The sequence below is a fragment of the Populus alba genome, chromosome 5, assembly GCF_005239225.2.
Source record: "Populus alba chromosome 5, ASM523922v2, whole genome shotgun sequence".
Lineage (NCBI taxonomy): Eukaryota > Viridiplantae > Streptophyta > Magnoliopsida > Malpighiales > Salicaceae > Populus > Populus alba.
In genome coordinates, this window is record NC_133288.1 from 11,986,307 (window position 1) to 12,011,969 (window position 25,663).

The window sequence follows — 25,663 nt, forward strand, 5'->3', positions numbered from 1 at the left end:
TATTTTTTATTTTAAAAAAATTATTTTTATATCCAAACATCAAAATAATTTTAAAATATAAAAAAATTAATTTAAGATAAAAAAATATTTTTCCCTGAAATATCGGTGACACCGCAGAATCAATCACTGACATTTTACTATTTTAGCCGTCCCAACTAAAATCTGCCGACCTCTTTCTTATGGTCAACCGTCCCAAAAACGACATGTTCGTCCACTTATTTTGCTACTGTTTGACTGTGTCCTTTTCTTCACCTTTTTCTTTCTTTAATTTAATCAAACTACGAGCTTGATGCAAGAAAAGTGAGAAGTAGGCGTCCAAAAACATGAACCCAGAGCTTAAAGCAAGCCATGGAAAAAAAAAAATCAAAGATACCTAGCTTTCTTTTAGATCGATTGGGATCGAATACCAAATCCACCATCTTTTAATCCTTTACTTTTTAGATTTTCAATTTAACTAACATCATACGGGTTCACAGTTGTTCTAGCTAGAGTGGGGAAGAAGAAGGCAGCAAGAATCCCATAGTTTACATGCAAATGAACAAATGGACTGACCCTCTAATCTCTTTCGAGAAAAAGCTGAGTTAATCATCTGATTCCACAGCTCCTGGCCGCTACCGCTGCTGTTTAGAAGTACTGTTTGTTAAACTTTGTCGTTCTTGTTGATGGTGATCTGGTTAAGAGGATTCTAGGATGTGATTGGATGTCTCTGCAACAGAGATAGTGTGGCTGTGCTCTCCTTCATAGGTAACTACAAGCATTGATGGATCATCTAAAGCTCTCTCCACATGCTTGCGAGCTGGACATCCTCTCACACTACTGCACTTGTAGTAACCTCTGTGGAACAAATCAAAATATTATCAGCACTATCTATCTCCAGAAACCCAGTATTTGTTTTTTTAAAAAGAAAAAAATTACTTGTATCATCTGGTATCTGCCCAAGAATCTAAACTTTATTGTCTGACTCAATTATATTTTTAATGTAGACATTGATTCATACGGATTTTTAGCGAAAATCATAGGAAATCAATGGTCTATTGTTTGGAAACTCATGCATAGAACTGAAAATTCAATACAACCATACAAAAAAGAAAGAAGCATACCTTGGATGTGGAGATCCTTTAATGGGCTTTTGACCATACTTTCTCCAAGAGTAGTCATCAGGTGGAATATCAGACATCTTCAAGCTGATTGCTGGAACCCTCACCACTCTTTTCAATCTCATCTTTCTGCTATGCAAGAAATCCACAACTAATAAGTACAAAATCCATGATAATTAGGCGTAAACCCGAATCTTGAAAGAGAGTTATGATTTGTACCTTTTCTTGGAGCAACGGCAACGACCAGAAGAGGCACACTTGCCAGCAGAATCCGAATTTTCAGAGCTACACTTTCTTTTCAAAGAAGAGGTAGATAAAGGTGGCTTCCCCGCTGAAGAAACCCGAGAAACATTTGTGATATGAAAAGATGACGAAGACGATGGCTGTTTGCTATCAGTATCACCAGTCAATGAAGACACAAAAGAGTTCCCAGCTGAAGAACAAGAGAAGTTTATAGTAGTTGCCGAATCTTTCCTCTCAATCTCCCCGTTCTTTGGCTCTACAATAGGATAATGATTTTTGTTATGAACTGGGGGTGGAATCTGCTGGATTGGTGTGGCATAATAAACCTGATTAGCTTCAAGAACTTGATAATCTTGTTCTCGTCTTTGGTTAACTGGAGGAGTAGACACAGGGGCTCTTCTAAAGCGCGCATGGCCAGTTCTGTTACGAGGCAGAAGAGAAACGACTTTCTTGAATTTAGGAGCGGCAACATCTGCAACAGCCTTGCAATCCATTTCCACATCCATGGAAGTTCTCGAGGTTGGAGTTGATGACTGGTGAAGATTTTCTTGATTCTGTTGGGATAATAATCTAATTAGCTTGTTAACACTCTCGAGTCCTGAAGCCGCTTCTTCGACTGCGTTTTCTTCCATCTTAGTTACTAAAAAACAACTGTTCCTGGAAGCCATCATGAGTTCCACAGCCATGATCACTGAAACCACACCATAGAAGTAGAACAGAGAGAAAGACGAGAAAAGAAAAGAAAAGGCGAGTGAGATGAAAATGTGAGGACTGTAGATAAAGGATGAGGGAGTGTCTATTCAGTGTGGTCAAAATTACTTGAACTCGGCTCTCAAAACTATTTAGGAGCACGAATTTTTTCGTGTTCTTCCTTCTCTTTTATCGCCGGAACGGTAGGTATTAGGATTAGCGGTGTGCATGTATCGGGTCGGGTTGGCGGTACAATTTTTAATATAAAATGGAAAAGCGTATCGTACCACCAGACCAAAATATCGTTTTGGGTCAAAATATCTCCATAAATAAATGACATGTAGGACCCGCTAGCCTCCTTCTTGGATTACTAAATAGTTAATTTGGTGTAATTAGTTTGTATATTAGTGCTGTGATGTTGGGGACTCAATTGTTTTAAAAAAATATATAAAAAATATACAGTTTTCGGGAGATTTCGGAGCACTATCATCAAATTGAAAAGTTTTTTTATTAAGATAATTTTCAACCAAAGTTTCTTTAACAATTTATTATTATTATTATTTTAAAAAATTATTAAATTTTAAATAAAAACTAATGATAATATTTAAGAATTGTATCAAAACTGAAAAGCAAGTAAATCTAATAAAAATATTTTAAAGTGTAAAAAGTTAAAGAAAAATAACATAAAGGAATAGACCCGCGAGCTTGACCTATTTTATTTTAATTTTTTTGTATTAAGGGGGTGGCCATGCACACGTTGTACGTACCTTATTTTCTTAAAAAAAATGTGACAAACCAGAGGTTATCTGCCACAATTGATCAAATATGCACATCCACAACGGAATTCAATCCTGCAATCTCGACTTTGTCTTGCGCATGATAACCAATCTAGGCATAGCATGGAATTGGTATAAGATGATTAAAAAGAGTATATTAAGGTATTTTATTATTCACATAAATAGTAAATCACCATAATAAATATTAGTTCTCTTAGAGTGTTTAGATGATAAAACTAAAACAAAACTAGGATTTGTAAGCATTAGACAACATCGGTGTTTTATGATAAATGATATGCAAAATACTAAAATGTGTAAACATTATATTGTACTATTGATACACTCACGTATTAATGTGAATTTCCTGTGCATTTTTTTAATTTTTAATTAGTCATCAAAACTTTTATTTTTAGGCAATTTAATCATAATTAAAGGTTAATTGCTTCTAATTTTATAGGCAAGAAAAAGTTGAAAAAAAGAAGGATTGAAGTGGAAAAAGTGCCTAATATGGGTAACGTGTCTAAATTTGCGTGAAAAGTACACTTTGGTCAACTTACTTCACAAATAATACAATTTTTGTCTCTTTAAATATTAAAAATTTAATTTTGATCCAAAATTTAATTTTTTTTATTTTTTAGTTCTTATTAGACAACAAAGAGAGACAGATTGTAGGATTATGATGATAGAAAGAAATTTATCGTTGACAACAATTTTAACCATGAAAAAAATTAATTTTAATTTCAACAAGTTTCATTTAATAATAAGAGTTTAACTAGGGTGTTATATCACCCTAACATTTTTTGTGAAAGTAGATTAAAGCTTGAAATTTTTTTTGGGTTTTATATTGATTTTTTGTTTTTAAATTAATTATTGGTCTGTAGATTAAAGCAAGTTTATTTGGGTTTATAGATTGCTTTCTATGTTTTGTTTGAGTAAAAAAAGGTGAAATACAATTTTTTGGTTGAAAACCCATTACCTTGATTTCCCATAAAACTCCAGTAGTTAAATTTTAGACCTGCAGATGACATATTGTCTACATTTTCCCCCATTCTTTATGCTGCTAACTCTCAGTTTGGTCCTTTTTTTTTAGTTTGCCTTAGATTATTTGGGGAAAAATAAAGGTTTGGAATGAGGGTCAAGCCTCTTTACATGTACGGGCCACACCATTTGTATGGCCTAAGAGCATGGGCTGCCTTGCGGGCCTAACCTATATAATATATATATTTATTTATTTTTTATTTCCTTTTCATGAAAATTAATTTTTTTTTTAATATTAATGTTTTTTTATGTTTTCGAAATCTTTCAGATATACTGTATCAAAAATAATTTTTTGAAAGATAAAAAATATTATTTTAATATATTTTCCAAGTAAAAACATTTTAAAAAGCAACCACTGCCACAACCTCAAATATCATCTAAAATGTTATATTAGCTGTGTTATATTATTTATATTCTTGAATGATATAAAATTATTTTTAAAAATAAAAAGGAAAAATAATAGGATAAAAGGACATAATTATACAAGAAAAAGGTTCGATTGCACCATCATGGCAATTATTTGATTGGATTTGTTAGGATTCTAAAGATTTTGTGCAAGATGCAAATCAATTAATTAGAATGTTGTTCTCTGTGATATGCTTACAACGGGGCCAAACAAGCCATCAAGCATGTGTGTGTGTATAAAAACATACAGATGGTACCATTCCATCAAGAAGTTGATGTTTCATTTCTTTTTGTTTAAGCAACTTTGTCCCTTTAGGGATGGCAATTAATGGATATGAACATCACAACAACATCTCTTGTAATTTTTGTTTCTACTTGTCATCCTTACGAGTCAACAAAATAATTTTATCAATTTAGCTACATTTCTTGCAACGATGTTGATTATAGAGCATATAGCAAATAGAGCAAGAAGGTGTTTGCAGTATAGATTTGTATATACCCTTTATCTCCTTTGTATATTATACTCCGAGGGTGTTTGCACTAAAGATATAATTATTATTTTAATGTGAATTTTACTAAAAAAACAAACAACAACTCACCTTATCTCTATCCCAAATATATACAATGCCGTCGATGGATTCCAAGAAGAATCTTTTTAGTTTTAATATTTTGATTTAGAATAGTCAAATTTGAAATTGAAACATGTCTAAAAATCATTACACAATGGCATTTTATAGTTTCTGGAATTGGAGTATGATGTAAACAAATAATCTTTATATGATCAAGGAAACAAACAAAAAAAACTCGCCCTAGAAATAAACTAATCAAGTGCTAATTGCATGCTTAGTGAGTCCATTTCTTTAATGCTAATCATCAGGTAGGTTATGCCATTACTTGTACACGCTTTTGCACTGGATAGAAACTCTGCCTCCGTAGCCTTTTCCACATGCTTACCAATTTTAATCCGATGGCTCACCTTTCCTACCAAACGTTGACCATCGGCACACCACCATTGACTTCTTCAAATAATTAGATGGAGTAAAAGTTGATGAGCCCATCAAAATAAAAAAAAAATATAGGAGTAGATAAATATTGTCAAAACATGCAATTGTGCCAGCGGATTTGTAGTCAAAATATCGAACCCGCGTGCATTTTGATTTTGTGGAGCTTGAATCCGCACTGTTGAGTTTCATGAATTTGCTAGTATATTTTTTAATATGAAAAAATAAATAATGTGAGGATTATTTAGATATGATTCAATTGATTTAATGGATCTAAAGATAATATTTATGATTGATAAAAACATGATTTATAAAAATTTTCAAAATGAACATCTTTTATTTAAAAAAAAATATTAAAATGATAATATATTAGATCGATCTGAGTTAACTCGGATTAATTTTTCAAATTTAGAATTTGGATCATGAAACCATGATTATTTTATAAAAAAAAAATTGATACAAATTATGAATCTCAATCTCAAATTAATTCAAAGTTAAATGATAAAATTGAAAAAAAATTAAATAAAAAAATAACTCGTCTCAACTCGAATTAACTTTCCAAACACATGATCCAGGTCATAAGATTCGGATATCCTTATAAAAAGTAAATTGAAACAAATTATGCATCTCAATTCTTAAAAAAAAAAAATCAATATTGAAAAATGAAATTGGATTTAAAAAAAAAAGACATAGAAAAATACCAAAGTCGACTTTTGCCAAACTCATAACCCGGGTTATGAGATTGTGATAACCTCAAAGAAAATAAATCAAAATAAATTATGAAACCTAATTCTTAAACAACCAAAATATTAAAGAATCAAATTAAAAAAATAACTCATTAAAAAATGGATAAAAAATGACTCGAGTTAACAATGTTAAACCAACTAAACCCGTGACTCGGGTCATGCGGCTAGTATAACTTGATAGAAAGTAAAATGAAATAAATTATAAAGAATAATTTTTAATTAACTAAATGTTAAAAGATGAAACTGTAAAAATATTTAATTAAAAATATATATAAAAATATAAATTAATCTAGTTAACTTGATAAATTCATTTCATAATAATATAATAATTTTATAAAATAAATTATAAAACTTAAATCAATACGAAAAGAAAACTAAATTAGAAAAAAAAAAAAAAATGAATAGTAACTCGTGAAGTCTCATTCAAGGTTTGTTATAATTGTATCAAAGTCTTTATCAAAGAATATATACACACACACAAACACAACTAACGTCTTCATGATTCATACAAGAATTGTTATACACACACACATGTAGAAATCCCATTATTGTAAGATCTAATATGTGCGTTTATTTAGTATTAATTTTTGTATTTTCGGTGTAAAAAATATAATTAGGTGTTTGATAATATACTAAATTATGTTTTATATTATAGGGTCCACCAAAAATTTAAGTTTGAAACATAGTCTTTGTGAAGCAGTTTTTTCATGTTTTTTTAACTGATTTTAGTAAAACTCTATTTGTATTTGCGTTTTAAAAATATATTTTTTTTAAAATTTGAAAATTTTATTTTTTTTCTTTACTTCAAATTAATTTTTTTTGTATTTTTAGATTATTTTAATGCTCTGATATCAAAAATAATTTTTTTTTTAAATAAAAAAAATATTTTGATGCATTTCCAAGTAAAAAACATTTTTAAAAACCAACTATAATCAAATATTTTATACATATTTTTTACTGTATATAAACCTTAACCATAATTTTTATCAAATATATATCTAAATTCAATTAACCACACTTCTTTTAAATCACAATCATAAAAATTATCTTAAAAACAAAAACACACGCTCACGTATCTGCAAAGCAACTTCTAGTTTTTTTTTTTTTTGATTTACGTGGGTGTCCGGGCCAGCTTGCGCGTACCACGACTAATCCCACAGCTCACTGAACATCCTACAAACCCAATGAGCATGTAAGACACCGCGGGGGTGACAGACGTGCACGGTAAGGTTTGAATCCAAGATACAGAAAAAGAAAACAAGTCCCTTCAACGGCTGGGCCAATACCTCACGTGCAACTTCTAGCTTTCTTACAACGAGCTATGATGGCAGCTAATGTACGATACGCTCCATAAAATATGAGAACGTAATTTCAACTAAAGCTCGAGTAAATGAATATATAAAATAAAAACTTTGCCGCAACCTTTTATTTCAAGAGTTAACTAAATTAATACTAATTTGTAATAATAACAAGAGCTCTGCTCTGTACTTCAAGAATATATTATCCTTTTTTATTTTTAAAAAATTCTTATCTATTTGCACAATAAGTAATTATTTTTAGTTGTTAAGTAATTAGTCACAAATTAAGAAAGTAAGAGAAAAATGAGGAATTAGGTATTTATTTGCTCAATCCAAAAAATAATTAACGTCCTAAATGAATTAATTAACAAATCCACCCAATCATGAACTCGTGCCTCTCTACCCTCCTCCCCCCTTCCTCTCATCCCTGTCTTATGCCCTTACAAACAGCCACAGCAGGACAGTGGAAAAAAAATAAATCCCTCCTTCTTCTTTTTAAACAGTAAATAAAAAAAAAGAATTAAAGAAAAAAAAAAAGGAAGACCTCAACGAACTTGAAGCAAGCACCTCTCCTCTCCATCTCCTCTCTCAAATCTTACCCACCTTCTCTCTACAAACTAAACTCTTAGAGAGAGACAGAGAGAGAGAAAAATGAAACTCTCCATGCTACAGCAGAGCTACATGAACCGCCGAAGCGCAAGTTTTAGAGGATCATCAGCACCCTTAGATTCATCCACAGACAACACAATCAAATCACCAGCCGCCATCTTTTGGCTCCTTCTACATGGCTTCTGCTGTCTCATCAGTCTTGTCCTCGGCTTTCGCTTCTCTCGTCTCGTTTTCTTCTTCCTCTTCTCCACCTCCACCACTACAACTCTCTACATAGCGACACCGTTCCCCCATCTCACCAAAACGAATAATAACATCAATGATCCCCCCATTGAAATCCCGGTTATCAACAAAACGCTGAGTTCGAGTTCCAGAGTTGTGGTCGGGCGTCACGGGATCCGGATCCGGCCATGGCCGCACCCGAACCCGAGTGAAGTAATGAAGGCGCATCAGATAATAGAGACTGTTCAGAGAGAGCAAAGGACTCAATTCGGTGTGAAGAGTCCTAGGACCCTTATTGTAGTCACGCCCACTTATGTACGCACTTTCCAAACTTTACATTTGACTGGCGTTATGCATTCTCTGATGTTGGTCCCCTACGACGTCGTCTGGATCGTGGTGGAGGCCGGTGGTGCCACCAATGAAACTGCTTCCATTATCGCCAAATCGAGTATCAAGACTCTTCATATTGGATTTACTCAGAAAATGCCGAATTCTTGGGAAGGAAGGCACAAATTGGAGACTAAAATGCGACTTCGAGCTTTGAGGTTAATCTTCCTTTTCTTTTTAAATAATTTCTAGTTTAGTTTAGTTTGCAGTCAAGTTTCGATTGGAACTGATTATTTTTTTTTTTTTTATTATTATTAATGTAAATTATATTGGTGCGGAGCAGAGTTGTGAGAGAGGAGATGATGGATGGAATAGTGATGTTTGCGGATGATAGTAACATGCATAGTATGGAGCTATTTGATGAGATACAAAATGTGAAATGGTTTGGTGCGGTTTCGGTTGGGATTCTGGCTCATTCTGGTGGTGGTGGTGGTGAGTCGTCTTCAGCTATGGCTGAGAAGGATGTGAAACCGAATTTGTCTAATCCAGCAATGCCTGTTCAGGGCCCAGCTTGTAATGCTTCTAACAAATTGGTTGGCTGGCATACGTTTAATTCATTGCCGTATGAGGGGAAGAGTGCCGTTTATATCGATGATAGAGCTACAGTGTTGCCTAGGAAGCTTGAGTGGGCTGGGTTTGTGTTGAATTCAAGGTTGCTTTTGAAGGAAGCTCAAGATAAGCCTGAATGGGTCAAGGATCTTGATTTGGTTGATGAGAATATAGAGAGTCCTTTAGCTTTGCTGAAGGATCCTTCTATGGTAGAGCCGCTTGGGAGCTGTGGGCGACAAGTTTTGCTGTGGTGGCTTCGTGTTGAAGCTCGTGCTGATAGCAAATTCCCTCCAGGGTGAGTTTCTCTTTTTTTCCCTTGCGTTGCGCTTCCTATCTTGATTTAGATAATAGCTATTGGAGTAAGTTTTCATTATCTTTAGCATTGCCTGTCATTTTAATTGTAGGAGCATATAGATAAGAATTCTTGTGTGAACTACTATTGTACTGCTCCTGTGTAATTTTGAGGCTACAGTTAACCATCAAGTTCTGCCCCAAGTGTCGTAGCAGGTAAGGATATTTTTTTTTAAAAAGAAAAAAAAAAACAGAGAAAAGAAAAAAAGGAAGAAAAGAAATTGCTGGATGATAGGTTGAACTGCGACTCCTGCCCCCCAAGACAGTTGTTGGCATGCCTTGAACTTATGCATCTTAGGTAGCATGTTTTTTTCATGGAACTGTGCTATAGCATGACATTATGTACCAGGAGCAAAAGAAATAAAACAGAGAAGAAAATTGGCTCCCTGCATGATATACTGAAAAACTCTCCTCCTTGATATTGCGTCAATGGTGTTGATGAACTAGCTAACTCTTGGTTTTATATTGGCTGGTGTAACAAATGTTGATGAACCATTTTAGGGATGCTGATTTGTATGAAAAATTCACTTATCAATGGTTACAGGTGCATTGTTCCATTGATACCATACCACGATTATTTCATAATCTCATGAACTCCCTGTTGTTAAAGTAAGGTTTCTGTATTTTTCGGAAAGTTAATATTTTCTATCCACAATTTAGGTAATTCATTGCTCTCTTCATCCCACAAAGAGCGTCCATCTTACTATTTTTAGTTATCCCAACATGCATATGTAGCCAGAGAATTAAAGGGGTATAACCCTTAAAGTTCCATGTAGAACTGTTTCTTATTGAAAGAATTAAGGGGTAGTTGTAGAAAATCCGTGGAAAAAATGAGGTGGTGCTGTTTTAATTTAGTTTTCTTAAACTGTCTGAAAAGTCAAATTGGACACTATGTGACAGAGAGAATGGTCATTAGCTTTTGGTGAGAAAATAGACTCAAGCCTACTGGAAAATGTGAACAACTACTAGATTTCTGGAGTATAAGCTTTGGAAAGAGCGTGTTGTTCCATGCAGATGAAATGGATGGCGTGCATCTTTTATTGCTACTGAAAGAGATTGGTGGTACCTGAGCTCACTAAGAGGTCAATATTAGTTGGTGAGGACTTGGGAAACACTGAAAGAATTGACCTTTTCTTCATTGTAATGAATAGATTTTTGAAGCCCGACACTCACTTTTCTTTCTTCTTTAATGGCCCAGAGGATCAGAGATGTCAAACACTGTTGCATATGTTGTTGATGCAAATTCCATTATCTTCAGAAATTCAGGGGCTGCAGGGCCTGCCACATTTATTTTGTAGACAGGCTTTCATAATTTGCATGTGCTTTTTGATATGTTGAAAACTTCTTCTTTTCCTAAATCTCATTTGCTTAGGCTTTCATGATTAGTAAGGGAATTTCATCAAAATACTTTGACCCTCATGATTTGTGCTTGTTTGGCTGGGCATTGCACAAGATGGTCTTAGACTCTTAATGAGAATAGGCTGGGCCTTGCATTGCAATTTTCCTTGCTTAGGCCATCAGGTTGTGGTCCTTTATACTCCAAAATCAAGGTAATATGCTTCAAAGTGTTTTTTTAGTTGTTCTAGGTGTCTCCTAGTTGTAACTATTAAAGATGTATTTATCTTTTAAGTCTCTTGAATTATCCTAGACTAGTATAAATATGTGTTCATAGTATTGTAAATCCAAGTCCTGGTCTATGGCTTCCTCTCTTAGGAGAGTAACATAATTAAAGGGGAGTGTTGGAATTAATTTTGAAGTTTTCATTCAAAGTGTCTTTTAGTTCTCCTAGGTGTATGCATGTAACTAGTACAAGTTCAAGCCCTCTCTTAGGAGAGTAATGTAATGTAAGAGTTCCCTTCCTTCTCCCCTTAGTTATTTTCAATATGGTATTTTCAACAAGAATCTGTTGTATTCATTTGTGCTGCAGACAGATGGTTGTTATCTTCTCTTACCAATTTGGCAACTGGGTTAATTTCCAGAAAGCTTAATTCTACCATGTCTTCTTACAGATGGATAATTGACCCACCGTTGGAAATTACTGTGCCATCAAAACGAACACCATGGCCAGATGCTCCTCCTGAACTCCCTTCCAACAAAAAGTTAACAATTAACCAAGAGCAGACTATTAAGCATCCTCCAAAGACTCGATCACCCCGATCAAAACGCAGAAGTAAGAGAAAGCATGAAGCAAAGGTGGTGGAGACACAGGTTTCTACAAGGCATTCTGAACAAAATTGACAAGGACAAATCAGAGATACTGCCTTGTGAATTTGAGAGTGCAGGCCTTCAGCATGAAGAGATTTCATTGATAAAGCAAAAGGCAAATGATCTTAATTACCAGGTGGGTGGCAGTTCCATCTGAAAAAAAGTTAATTAGAGCTAGTGCCAGTTGAAATTTTTCGTCCGAGTTTGAGTCCACCACTGTTTCACATTATTTTGCTTTCCTTTCCTCCTTTTCTTTTTTCTTTTTTTTTTTGTCCTGCATGTTGATTGGTTGATATTCTGTGGGAAAGGTATGCCATTAGGCTCCTTACCTCTGCTGCCAAGAAATGCTAGGATCTTGTATCTGATATGTGTCAAATTATATATACAAATCTTCTAAATAGGAAATATAGAATCTGTTGGATTCAGCAGAAATGAAACCCGTTGTAATTCTTTCATTGCTTGCAAAGATGATAATGAACCGTGTACTTCGCCTATTTTGAATCTACAAAATAATGGCCTGAACGTCAAATATTTCGGCCAAATCGGAAATTGGTTTGCCGAATATGACAAGAAATGATAGTATTCCATCAAGGGAATGCAATAATTGTGTTTAAATTATAGTATCTTGCACGGAAATTTGAATAAAGCACAATTTTACTTGATGCCTTGGTGGAATATGGCTGTGACCAAGACTCAGCAGCGCAAGGATTGTCTGTTAGGTGATATGGACCGTTAGCTACACCAACAAAACAGAAGAGAGGATGAAATTTAATGTGTTGTATTTTAGACCGTTGAAATCTGTGGCCGAAGAAGCAAGAAACTTGTATAGATCGAGCAGCCTCTTCATCGTCTTCTTCTGTCATTGGATAAGGGGAGATTTTCTTGTGTATATGAGAAGATGAAAATAGAATTTAGGTTAATTGTCTCAAGCAAGTGGATGTCATGTATCTACCAAATTCTCGGGAGCCTTGTTGCACATTTGACTGTCTGGTAAGAGAAAACCATGCCTCGAAGCAACCTCTGAGGATGACTCCAATGTGGTAAAACCTAACATGCGATGACCAACGGACTTTGTCTCCTTGCATCGGCAACTGATTTTTAAGGTAGAAACAATTACTTCTCCTAATTGCCAACCGAAGGGCTCGGATTGGTCTTGTATCTTGTAAGAAGACTTGTATATGACAGTTTTACTCTCGATTATGCATTATTTCATTGCCTTTATAAAACTCACATCGCTCTCTCCTCCTCTTCACAACCACTCTCTCCATCCACCACCATCGCTCTCTTCTCAAACCAAGCATGGCGCTTGCCATATCAGCCCTTCTCTTCCTTCTCTTCACCATGTCATCTGCCTTGGACATGTCAATCCTTACCTCTAGTGACAATCAACTAAACCATGGTCGATCAAGCTGGAGAAGCGATGATGAGGTGATGAGTATGTACAAATGGTGGCTTGCAAAGCATGGTAAAGCATACAACAGGCTAGGAGAGGAAGCAGAGAGGTTTGAAATCTTTAAGAATAATTTGAGGTTCATTGATGAACATAACTCCCAAAACCATACGTACAGAGTTGGGTTGACTAAGTTTGCAGATCTTACCAATGAAGAGTACCGTGCCATGTTTCTGGGCACGAGGAGTGACGCTAAGCGTAGATTAATGAAGTCTAAGAGCCCGAGTGAAAGATATGCTTTCAAGGCTGGTGACAAGCTGCCGGAATCCGTGGATTGGAGAGCAAAAGGAGCAGTTAACCCGATCAAAGATCAAGGAAGTTGTGGTAATAATTCATTTCCTTTTGTTTCCTGAAACAATCTAACTGTTTTTTTTTTTTTTAAAAAAAAAACAACCAACAACTGGGCTAGTTTTTCGTTGTAACAAATATCATTTTCAGTACAAGGGGGGGGGGTGTCTTGGCCTTTATACAAAGATAATCGTCCACCCATGCTCATCTGGATTCTAAAACCAAGCATTTTGCTGTTTGAACTCTCGAGGTTTGAATTGAAGATGTCATATGGTGTTGAGCACAGCAGCATCGTTTAATTTCTCATAAGAAAGAAAATAGTGTTCATGAATTAGCAGGAGCTGGTAGTTATCTTTCTAGACTTCCAAAATGGTAGTTTTTGCACCTTTTGGGTGGCACAGGGCGTCTCGTTTCCGTTCATGCATGTCGTCACTGAAAAGACAAATCACATGAAATGGGCCAGTCCATCCTTCTCACAACCCAAATAATATCTATAAAATTATGAGTTATGGCCCAGTTTCAAGGCAAACTCAGCTAGTTTGCCACTTGCCTCCACTCTTGTTAGAGTTGGGCTAGGCCTAAAATTCTAATGATATTGCCGATGCAGGTAGTTGCTGGGCTTTTTCAACAGTTGCTGCTGTAGAAGGAATAAACCAGATAGCAACGGGGGAGTTGATCTCTCTATCAGAGCAAGAACTTGTAGATTGTGACAGGACCTATAACGCAGGCTGCAATGGAGGCCTCATGGACTATGCATTCCAATTCATTATCAACAACGGTGGCCTGGACACTGAGAAGGACTATCCGTACGTAGGAGATGATGATAAATGTGACAAAGACAAGGTCAGTATCATATACAAATGCACATTTAAATTATAATCAACACCAGATTGTTGGGTTTTACGGTTCACGCTCTTGGGGTTCTTGCCTGTTTTGGATCTTCACAGATGAAAACTAAGGCTGTTAGCATTGATGGGTTTGAGGATGTTTTGCCGTTCAATGAGAAAGCATTGCAGAAAGCTGTGGCTCATCAGCCAGTTAGCGTCGCCATTGAAGCCAGTGGCATGGCTTTACAATTCTACCAGTCTGTAAGTCGAATCATTCTTTAATCTTCGTGCCTCATCTTGCTCTTAACACGTCAATTTGGAATACTTGTGATTTGTGAGCCTTTTCGTCCTCTTCTGATCTGCTCAGGGAGTGTTCACCGGTGAATGTGGGACGGCCCTCGACCATGGTGTGGTTGTTGTTGGATATGGCTCGGAGAAAGGCATAGATTACTGGCTTGTAAGGAACTCATGGGGCAAAGAATGGGGGGAGCATGGATACATCAAGATGCAGCGTAACGTCCGCGACACATACACTGGCAGATGTGGAATTGCAATGGAATCTTCTTACCCAGTCAAGAATGGCGAGAACACTGCTAAACCTAACTTGGATGAAGCAAAACAAGAAGGGAAGGTGATTGAAGGTGTAAAGCTCGATGATTGGTGAGATTCCGTGTTGATTTATCGAGCTGAATAGACGTTTATCCTTCTTGGTCTAAGTTTACCGAAAGGACAATCAGGCGAGCTGTTCATGTTTGTTTCTAATTCCATGCATGATTATCGTTGTATTGTATATATAGTTTTTCGCTATTCCTGTTTAGGTATTTTAAAATAAATAAAAACATGAAACTTGAATGATATATTCGAGAATAAGTTAATTTTATTTTAATTAAATAAAAAAAAAATAAAAACAATAGAAGATGTATCAAGTTTTAAAAGAAATAATTAGGATAATATGAGAGAAATTTTATTTTATTTTATTTTATTTCAAAATATGACTAATAATATATCTTAATTTATAGCTCATTAAATATGAAATAATAAAATAAAATATAAAAAATAGATCTGATCAACCCGAGTTAGCATGATAAATTTATAACTTCGGTAATCAAGGTCGAACCAACCCAGAATATTATGCTAAACTTGTGATCTAAATTATGAGATTAAAATAACTTGATAAAAAAAAAAAAATAATTATAAAGTTTTTTTTAAAAAAATACATGTTAACTTGTTAAACCCGCAACCTAAGTCATTAGACCTGGAGCACCTTATCTTGAAAAACCATGAAGTGCAATTCTCAATCAATCAAATATTGAAAAGATAAAATTAAAAAAATAATTTCAATTATATAAAAGAATTAAAAAATACCAAAAGAATGAGATTAAAATTAAAATACAAAATAAACTTTATATTTGATTGAATGACGAAATTAAAAAGAAAAATTTATATAGCAAAAAGAATCTAAAAAAATCAAAAGAATAAAATTAAAATTGATATAAAAAATAAAAATAAACTTATTGTCACAATGAACAATGTTTTTAAGTAGTGTAGAGCTCTACAACATTTGTTTTAAGGCTATTTAGCTTCTTTTAATTGTAAAAAACAACAACTAAAAGGAGTAATATGCTACAACTTTAAAATAAATGGTATTTCTCTTGGAAAGTCCATCGATAATTAATTTACACTTTACATCTGCTTGTGTATGTTAATTGCTTCCTCTTAGTCATAGATAAGCAATGTCCCAAATAAAACAAGTTATTGCATTTATGCATTTCAGAACATTTCCCATCAATTTATCAACCATTTATTTTAAAGCTAATATATAATTATCAACCGTTTATTTGTAAATTAGAAGACTTTTTTCTCTAGCATGTATTCAACCTCTTGCTACGTACAAATGTGTACAAGATATACTTAGCTTATCGTTGTATTAAAATATAAATTATCTTGTCTTTACACTAAAATCTAAATTTAAAATTATCTTATCATCTCTTTGCCATCCAAGACAAAAAAAGACAAGGTTGCTAAACACTTCATGTTGCTACCTTTGCTCTAATTTAAGATATTTTTTACATCACCTGACTTGAGCCATCTAGTATACCAAACCTATCACAATTTAGTATTTTGGCAAGTTGGTCATATTCTTATGTAAATAAACCTTTCATTTCATCCTAACAACCTGTTGTAACCATTGAATAATTAATTACTATCTTGAGAATCATATTCTTAATGCTTTGAGCTTACTATTTGATTATTCTCTTTTCTATATTGATTTCTAGTTTTACTTTACCTAAAAGGGTTATATTACTTCCTTACAAATACATAGACTTTAACATTGTAATCTACTCTTTTTAGTTAGTGGTGTTTTCATAATTTATGAGTGAAAAATCCTTTAAAATGTAAGTGGTAATAAGCATTTGGGTATTTCGTTGTGAGCTTTTTATGTGAGCTTTTTAAAATGTGTGTTGGTTGGTTATTCTTCTACATTATTATCAGGAGTTTAAAACTTATGATAAAATATAGCATTTGGTTTTTATGTGAATTTTAATTGCAATATGAAAGGCTACTAGGCTATATCTTAGAATTATAATATAATTTTAATAGACCTTCCACCATCTACATGAAAATATGACATTAAAAGCTTTCAAATGTTCTGAAATGCATAAATGCAATAACTTGTTTCATTTGGGACATTGCTTATCTATGACTAAGAGGAAGCAATTAACATACATAAGCAGATGTAAAGTGTAAATTAATTATCGATGGACTTTCCAAGAAAAATACCATTTATTTTAAAGTTGCAGCATATTACTCATTTTAGTTGTTGTTTTTGACAATTAAAAGAAGCTAAATAGCCTTAAAACAAATGTTGTAGAGCTCCACACTACTTAAAAACATTGTTCATTGTGACAATAAGTTTATTTTTATTTTTTATATCAATTTTAAATTTTATTCTTTTGATTTTTTTAGATTCTTTTGCTATATAATTTTTTCAAATTAGATACTTTTCTTTTCTATTTTGGTGTACTCTGATTCATTAGAGCTCTTTTCATCTATGTGCAAGTAGTTCCTTACTGGTTATGCAAGAATTTGATCATAGTACAATATTCCACGTAAAAGTTTCATAAATAAAAGTTGTTATTCTTCCAAGTGTCCATATAACTAAAAAGGAAGGGGGTAAGAAAAATGTCATTTATGATAGCACTAGATTTATATTTATTATGGATTACTATTTTGTTTTATAATAGAAAAATTTAGTCTAAGGGTATTTTGTGTATTTTATTATTCTTTGAATAATAAAAATACAAAAATACTCTTAGAACAAAAACAAATTAAGCATGGCATATAGGGTATTTTTGCATTTTCAACTTTAAATGCACGGTTAACTTTAAATGCACAATTAAGTTACTATAATTCCTTGAGGTAAAAAAAAAAACAAATTTTGATCATGAACATTTTGTCGTTTTAACCTTGATTTTTTTATTATTACCAGGTGCGGTTAGGGATATATTTGTACTTTAACATTTAATGTATCAAAAAAATCTTATAAAGTTACTAGAATGCCCTTAAGGTAAAAAAAAAAAAAAAAGAGATAGCTTTGGTGAAAGGTTATTTCTATCATTTTAACCTCGTTTTTTTTTTTTGTTAGGTGAGGTTAGGGGTGGATTTATACTTTAGTATTTAATGAGTTTTTTTTTTTTTAATAATTTACACGTGTGTTACACACATCAGCACATGAAAGATTCTTATGTTTTTGAGCAACTCATACAGCGTTACCTAACGGCCAAACAGTGGCTTTTGAGGCTACATTCAAATCCTCTCGACAACCCCTTCATGTCTGTCTAACTCGTGTTCTAAACAAAACTCTGGTTTGATGTTGGGAACCCTTTTTTTTTTCCCCTTCTCTCTCTCATCTTCGGTGTTTGCTCTAACTCTCTAAATTTTCACAGTTGCCTCTCAATTTATTTTGCCTTTGGATTTGGTCATTGTTCTTTTAGTTTCTGATTTTTGTTCTAACTCTTATGTAAAGTTTTTATTTTTCTTTCAATTTTATTATTCAACCCAAATTTTCCATGTGTTTATTATTTTTTTATTTTTGTTCTCATTCTTTTGATTTTTTTCTTAGCCTTTTTGTGCAATTTTTATTGGTTTTCAAATTTATCTCTCGATCAAAATTTTTGGTGTATTATTTTTTTTTTAAGTTTGATCCTCATTCTTTTGATTGTTTTTGTCTTTTTGTTAAAGCTTTTTCCCTTTTTGATTTCACCGTGCAATTGAAAACTTTTTTGTTTCCCAGTAATTTATTTTTTTATTTTATTTTTTTTATTCTTTTAATTGCTCTTTTGTTGTATCCTTTTATATAATTATTTTTCTCAATTTTATTTCTCAATATTTGATTTTTGGGGATTGTGTTTCATGGTTTTTCCATATATGGTGCTTTTAGTCTAATGACCCGAGTTATGAGTTTGGAAAGTTAACTCGGGTCAACGCTTTTTTTGTGGCTTATTTTCTTTTATGATTTTATTGTTTGATATTATTTTGTAAAAAAAAAAAAAGGTTTTGTGTTTTTCTTCCATTTCTTTTATGTTGGGTTATCCTGATTTCATAGCATGAGCCACGGGTTTTATAGATTAATTCGTATTGGCCAGCTTCTTATTATCTAGGTTATATATTTATCATGCTATTTTAGGTTAACTCGAGCTGTGTTTTTTTTATCCACTTTTTATCCAATTTTATATTTCTAAATGTTTATTTTTAAGTTATTGTAGTCATTGTTTTGGAAAAAAATGTCAATTTATTATCATTATCTATTTTTTTATTATTTAATTAAAATAAAAAGAACTTATTTAATTGGCGGATGCTATTACTTGAGTTGTTGATTTTTTATATTTATTTGAACAGCATGCTTGCATTATCTAAACGCAGCGTATGGCGAAATCTAGTAAAATACTATTACCGAATACAATTTTGTATCATGATGATGTCGGATAAGATGTTTTATAAATCGAGAGATTTTCCCCCCCTATATAGCTGTGATTGTACTTTTGTTGTTTAGACAAGATGACACGGCAAGTTCATGGTCAAAGTTGTCCTCTACCGAGTCCCCCATTACCTACGGGAGGGCGATGACAAGTCTTATTGTCCCCCGGATCGTCTCCTTGGTGCCTTACCACCATGGCAAGAAACGCCTACGCTAAATGGATCGACATAAATGGCGTTCCCTTCATCATATCCTCAAGCGTACTAATCGGGATTTATAGCTCTATCTTGATTCAATCAGAGAACTTGAAGAGAAAGTTCGTTCATGCTATGACGGGCCAATCATTCTCAGAAGCAATGAATTTGTGGAAATTATGGTTCTCGATGGTTGCTTTGTGCTTGAACTGTTTCGAGGTGTTGCTGAGGGATTCAAGAAACTTGGCTATCCTAGAAATGATCCTGTTTTTGCAATGCGTGGTTCGATGCATTCTATTCAAGAAGTCTGTTGCGAACAGGGCCTCAACCTGTGCCCAGAAATTGGATCAGGCGGTGGTCAAATGCTAATCGTGTTGCTGACAAGCGACGCCAACAATTAATCCTTTGTGTCACAGAGATCAGAGAGGCTGTTATCAATCACTTTTCTTCAATCGTATTGCATTAGAGCAGTGCCATATTGACTGGGGCAATGAAATTACCTCGTATGTGATCTTCGTGGACAACTTGATTAGCTGCCCTGAGGATATAGCATACCTCCATAATTGAGCATTGGCTTGGCAGTGACGCTGATGTTGCAGACCTCTTCAACCAACTCTGTCAAGAGGTGGTTTCCGACATAAATGACAGTTACCTCTCCCGATTGTCCGAGGATGTAAACCAGCATTACAACCACAAGTGGAACACTTGGCGAGCAAGTCTTAAACATAATTATTTCAGCAATCCTTGGGCGATCGTCTCATTGTTTGCTGCTTTCGTGCTGTTACTACTTGTCACAGACCTTCTACGGAGTTTATGCTTATAACAGACCAAGATCAAGATTTTGATGATGATTTCTTGATTCTTTTTTTTTATTATTATTATTCTTGAGTTGCAGTAATCTGAATTAAGGTTTTCAGACAAGGAAAAGGGGTTTTTCTGTATAATATCTTGACCCCCCTCATTCTTTGAGGTGAGAATTGTGTGGCCTCTATTCTTTTGAGTTTTTGGTATTTCTTTGTATGAGTTCATATACAGAAGGTTACTGCAATAAAACAATGGAAGCCACGTGATAGAATTTGTAATTTTTTAAGTGTTTGCTCCTTTTTCAATGAACTTGCAATGCTGAAAATACCAAAGTTCTCAGATTGACTGACAGATTTTCTCTCAAGCATCATGTTCTGCAGACAATCCGATGAAATCCACAACTCGGGGGAAAGATTTAGGCTCCCACCTCCACGACGGTAATGCACTTCCGTCATAGCTCTGGATGCTTGTTGGGAGGTTATCACAGAAGCGTTCAACTTCAAAAGTACGATTTCCTAATTGCGTAATAGCCTTCAACTCGGTATATTAATTGAATGCTAAATTTCTGCAGAATTGTAATGCGGGCACTAATGAAAAACTTATAAAACCCAAATCTAACAATGGCCAAGGGCAAACGTACGTCAATGATTGCTCCAAATGACATCAAATGGCAAGTGGAGCTTTGATGAAGGATGCTCGGAGATCTAGCAGGATGCCATTGTTTGTGTTTGATATCATGAGACCAGTACATGTAAAAGTCAACTAAGCACATCATACCGAAAAAAGGAAAATATAAACTGCTAATGCTCAAACCGTGGAGTTTGCAGAACACCTGTTGTCTAAAATGAAATCCTTGCAACACCCTGATGGGAATGAATTTGGGCATGTTATATCTGGTTATCGTTTACTGTACTTGTAATGAAGTTGTATACATTGAGAGAACTACATCTGCACCAACACTTACATTAGATGATTAGTCAGAGTACCAAGTAAAATAGGCAGCCTAACAATCTTGTCTTTTCTCGCTTTAACATCTATTTTGCAATGAAAAAGGCTATATTTGTCACAGATGTTTGATCACAAATAGCACAAATGAAATCACAAAGTTGTGCTCAATTCAAACTCTACCATGTCTCCAGCCAAGTGCTATTCACTCCGACACTTCCATGATAAGTTAGCATTATTCTTTACCAATATGTTATACTATGTTCTCAATCTGCTTCACCACTGGCCAGCAAGTACACAGGTTACATTCAAGCAAGCTTCTCTAAAAGTACCTGAACATGGAAACCACCTGCCAAAACTCTGAACTTTGTGCATGCTCAAACCATTGACAGCATCAATTCCAATCCCAAAACGAGGATTTTACAAGGTCCATTGAAACTAGTATAAACATGCACCCTTGCAGCATCATTAGTATAGAAAGGTATGATTTAGAAGAACATGAAAAATAGCAATTATCTCAGGTAAAAAGGCATCACTGGGTGAAAAATGGCATTTTCAATTGATGAGAACCGAACAATTTATAAGTAGACTAAGCATAATTCTAATGCACCGACTGGCATGTCCCTCAGTAGACTACAAGTCAGTAAAGTAATAATTTAGCAAAAGAAATGCGGCATGCCCACTTCTATACAAAAGCAATCCTTGTGAAAAAAGAGCATCATGAACCACTGGGCTTTCCACAGGCCAAGCTAGCTGAGTAAAATATGGGGAGTCTTAGTAGGAAGAAACATTCATTGAATGAACCAAAATTGGTCCTCAAAACAATTCTACAACCACCATAGCCTTCAAAACGCTCAGCCTGTCAACATAATATAGCCAAAAGCAATCAGACTGCATGTACTCAAACAACTTTAACCAAACAAATAACAAACATGCACACATTAGTTTCAGACTACCTATTAAATTCATTCCTTAGATAGATCAGCAGTTTCGGTGGAAGGTCCCTTCTTTCCATCATATCGCTGATAGACAAGAGCAAATAACCAGAATTAAAACCAAACAATCACTGCCGCAAAAAAATTAACAATAAAAAAATAAATAAAACAGGATGTCAGGTACAATGATACCTGTTTACCAGTAGAGAATGGAACATATCTATACTTGATCATATGGGAAATCTGTCTCCTCATAGTAAGAAAGAATAGCATGACCCAGTAAATAAGTAATATCGGCCAAAACACCGGCACATCAAACACGAAGAAAAATGTCATTACAAAGGCAATGCAACACGCCTTCGTAATTGAATACCTACATTCATAATTCCAATCAAATTCAGTAATTCCATCCCACATGAACCTTCCCCTTTCGTTAAACACTACCCAAAAAAATATATTATCCAATTATTTAACATTTCTCATTAAAAAAAAAAAAAACAATTTCACTACAAATCAAGAAACCCTATAAACGGTCAAAATGAAAAAATCAAAACAAAATAACGAATTGGATGCTGCCTTACCAGAACTTGAATTCGGGCAACCGGCGAACGAAAGGACGAAACTCATCGGATCCGCGAGTAGGAAGAGTGGGGCCGTCATGGATCTCAGGGTCAATTTGGGGGGACAAAAATCCAATCAAGAGATTAAGCAAGTAAATACCAAGACCGTATGTGACTATGTAGAAGCCTTGAACAAGGTAGACGCGGATTGCATAAATCAATACTACGACTAAGCAGGAGATCCAACGGTAGAGGATGTGAGGGACCGTTTTGTCAAGAAAGTGTTGGTACCGCCGTGAAACAGCGAAGGACCACCGTGAGATGGTGGTTGCCGGGGTTGATGACAGAGAGGAAAGATCGTCTCCTGAGAGAGTTCCGCTTGGCTGACCGGTTTCCATTTCTGCTTTTTTTCCTGGTTTACTGTTGGGGTTCTGGGTTTTTATAAGTTCAGTCCTTGTGCGCCTCTGATTTCGGACTTCGGGGAGAGTTTTTGTGGGTTAATATATCTATTTCTTGAATTATTATTATTATAGAATACTACAGGGCCATTGTTTACGGACTCACTTGACACCTTGGATTTTCTATTTATTTTTTAATAATTTAATTTGATCTTTAATTTTTATTTTGAACGATCCAATTGAAAACTAATTATTTTTTATTTTTTAGTTAATAATGAAATTGAAATAAAAAAGTCTGAAACCAAAAGGATGTCGGATTGTTATAAATTGCATGAAAAATATACTTAGGTCCTCAATGTTTAAATATATCGCAATTTATACAATTTAAGTCCCTTTAAATTTTAAAAAATTACTTTTGGTATATAAGTTCATTTGTGTTATTTTTTAGTCCCTAAATAAAAATAGAAGAGAGAGAGGTGTTGTCGGATTCTAGTAATGAGAGAGAGTCGTTGTTCGCTGCATTTCTAGCCACCAAAATTGGTTTTTTTAGTGTTTACGAGTTTCATAAGATGAGAAGAGCTTCGTAGTGGTTGTTTAGAGACTCAAAGTTGTATGAAAAAACAAATGTAAGTTGAGAAAGCCAAAACTAACTCGATTTGATTTCGGGTTTTAGGACTAGTTTTCAGGTTTTTGGAGTTGATGAAATGATTTGTATAGAAGATGTAGAGAGAACAAACTGATTACATCAACATCCTCAATCCTCTATGATCAAATAACTAATTTGCTTGGAAAGTGGCAGTCAAATATTATTAAGCAATAAACAACAATGCTAGAAATCTATGCAATCAAGCAACTAATCTACTCAGGAAGTAGCAATCAAATAGCAAGGTAAAAGTCCATGGACAATTGCTCTTAGCTCTTTAGGCATCCATTTTACTAATATATTTAGATTGTCTAAAATTAAAATCACATTGCTTTTCTTGTCACTATAGGTGTCATATGGAATAAGTGCAATTAAACTAATTAAACTTGATTAATGACATATTCATTGTGTAACAAAGTAAAATTCACAAAAGTCACATCATGGGTGACGAGGCAATAACAAGCTTAAGTAACTCAAAAGGAAAGGGAAGAAGATATACATATAAAGAGGCCCAATTAAGCCACATGGGAGAGTAGGAGAGAAAATGAAGATAGGGGAAGAGAAAGTAAAAGGAGAAGGAAAGGGAAGAGGAAAGGAGAGAAATAAAATGAAGAAGGGCCCAACCATGCTTTTAGGAAAAAAAGAAAACAGAGAGAGAGGAGGAAAAGATTAAAAAAAAAAGGAGGGGGGAGAAAGAAAAACCTAGTCGGACCAAGAAAAGAAAAGTAAAAAGACAAGAAGAAAAGAAGAGAAGGAGAACAAGAAAATAAAATAAGATAAAGGGGAAAGATCCAATCAAGTCAAACATGCCCAACAAAGCATAATGAGAAAATAGAGAAAATATATATATATATATATATATATATATATATATATATATATATATGTTGTAGATTTTTCATGAACATACAACACATAAGGGAATTATCATCATTGAGATGAAGCTAACATCGCTAAGAAAGAACATCATTGGAGGTTGAAAGTTATTACATGCATTGTAAAACATGGTGGGCTTGTTTATATGCCGAACAATTTTCTTTTCCTTGTTCTATTTTGGTCTTTGATTCTTCCACAACTCTTCAATTTAGTCTTAATTCAACCTAAACAAGCTCGATAAGGGGAAAAAAAAAGGGGAGGGAAAAGGTGGTCAACCCAAACCAGTAAGTACACATTAATTTTTTTAGCGTCAACAAATCTCAATATTTGTGAAAACCTAATTCTCATCTTACAAGTTATCAGTGCAATGCCCATTTAAATTCTCCAAGTTGTCAATACAACACCTACCTAAATTCTTTAACCTTTTAGTATTGTGTCTATATGAATGCCTTGTCTCAAAACTCGTCCTAATAGGCTAGTTGCATAATCATGCATAACAAATGAAATATTTTCCTTGATTACTTGTATGAATAGGTCTATGACTTTATAACCTACAAAGCAAATGCACATGGTCTAAGGTATATAAATACCAAATGATCACTAAATATAGAGGTAACATAACATATCCACTAATATAAAGCACAACATAAATTCTCTAATATATTATTTTTCTCTTATGCTTTGTTAATATAAGCATTGTAGGGTCTTTTATTCTAAATAGAGGACTTATTTTCCAGGAAAACATGGATTATAAATATATGCCCAACTTTAAAAAAAAAAAATCAAACTCATTAAACAATCATGAGAATTCCCAGATCCTTTTAAAGTTTTTTCAACTTCGTTAGTGGTGATATTTGTATAAACATAACAAAAGCCAATTTGTTCCCTCCTCTTCTTATGTATTCATATTTTTTAAAAAATTCATGACTAAAAACTTAGAAAAGCTAGGGCACATAAGAGTAATGACCTCTTCACCACACATTAATTAGCCCTTTTAGATCTTTAACAAATAGCCCAACAAATAAAGATCCGCGTAGAGGTTGTTTTATTCTTACAATAGTAGTTTAGAACCTTGCCTCTCCAATCTCTCCCTCAGAGATTGGCACAATCACTAGTTGCACCACTTTAGTATATAGACAACTTTAATT

General features: G+C 34.0%; 4 protein-coding genes and 1 pseudogene across 5 annotated transcripts; 3 read left to right on the forward strand and 2 right to left on the reverse strand.

The window, feature by feature from the left end:
* Positions 1-418: 418 nt before the first annotated feature.
* LOC118045718 (probable WRKY transcription factor 7) lies at positions 419-2,291 on the reverse strand. Of its 2 annotated transcripts, none has more exons than XM_035054411.2 (3): positions 1,317-2,291; positions 1,101-1,229; positions 419-834 (listed from the first exon to the last, which is right to left on the reverse strand). In XM_035054411.2, the coding sequence occupies exons 1-3, from the start codon at positions 2,024-2,026 to the stop codon at positions 675-677; spliced, it is 999 nt and encodes a 332-aa protein (XP_034910302.1). In that variant the 5' UTR covers positions 2,027-2,291; the 3' UTR covers positions 419-674. The 2 variants fall into 2 exon arrangements, with proteins under 2 accessions (XP_034910302.1, XP_034910303.1); XM_035054412.2 differs by having other exon boundaries at positions 1,101-1,226; positions 1,317-2,288.
* A 5,412-nt stretch (positions 2,292-7,703) lies between these two features.
* On the forward strand, positions 7,704-12,072 carry LOC118045719 (beta-1,4-xylosyltransferase IRX14). Its single transcript, XM_035054413.2, has 3 exons — positions 7,704-8,670; positions 8,796-9,356; positions 11,422-12,072. Exons 1-3 carry the CDS (start codon positions 7,946-7,948, stop codon positions 11,648-11,650), a joined length of 1,515 nt encoding a protein of 504 aa, XP_034910304.1. The 5' UTR covers positions 7,704-7,945; the 3' UTR covers positions 11,651-12,072.
* Positions 12,073-12,776: 704 nt separating this feature from the next.
* LOC118045720 (cysteine proteinase COT44) lies at positions 12,777-15,039 on the forward strand. The gene is made up of 4 exons (XM_035054414.2): positions 12,777-13,391; positions 13,963-14,198; positions 14,303-14,443; positions 14,550-15,039. Exons 1-4 carry the CDS (start codon positions 12,917-12,919, stop codon positions 14,844-14,846), a joined length of 1,149 nt encoding a protein of 382 aa, XP_034910305.1. The 5' UTR covers positions 12,777-12,916; the 3' UTR covers positions 14,847-15,039.
* A 515-nt stretch (positions 15,040-15,554) lies between these two features.
* LOC118045778 (UPF0481 protein At3g47200-like) lies at positions 15,555-22,539 on the forward strand (annotated as a pseudogene).
* LOC118045721 (protein RER1A) lies at positions 21,640-23,109 on the reverse strand. The gene is made up of 4 exons (XM_035054415.2): positions 22,620-23,109; positions 22,231-22,411; positions 22,060-22,125; positions 21,640-21,962 (listed from the first exon to the last, which is right to left on the reverse strand). The coding sequence occupies exons 1-3, from the start codon at positions 22,994-22,996 to the stop codon at positions 22,069-22,071; spliced, it is 615 nt and encodes a 204-aa protein (XP_034910306.1). The 5' UTR covers positions 22,997-23,109; the 3' UTR covers positions 21,640-21,962; positions 22,060-22,068.
* Positions 23,110-25,663: the final 2,554 nt, after the last annotated feature.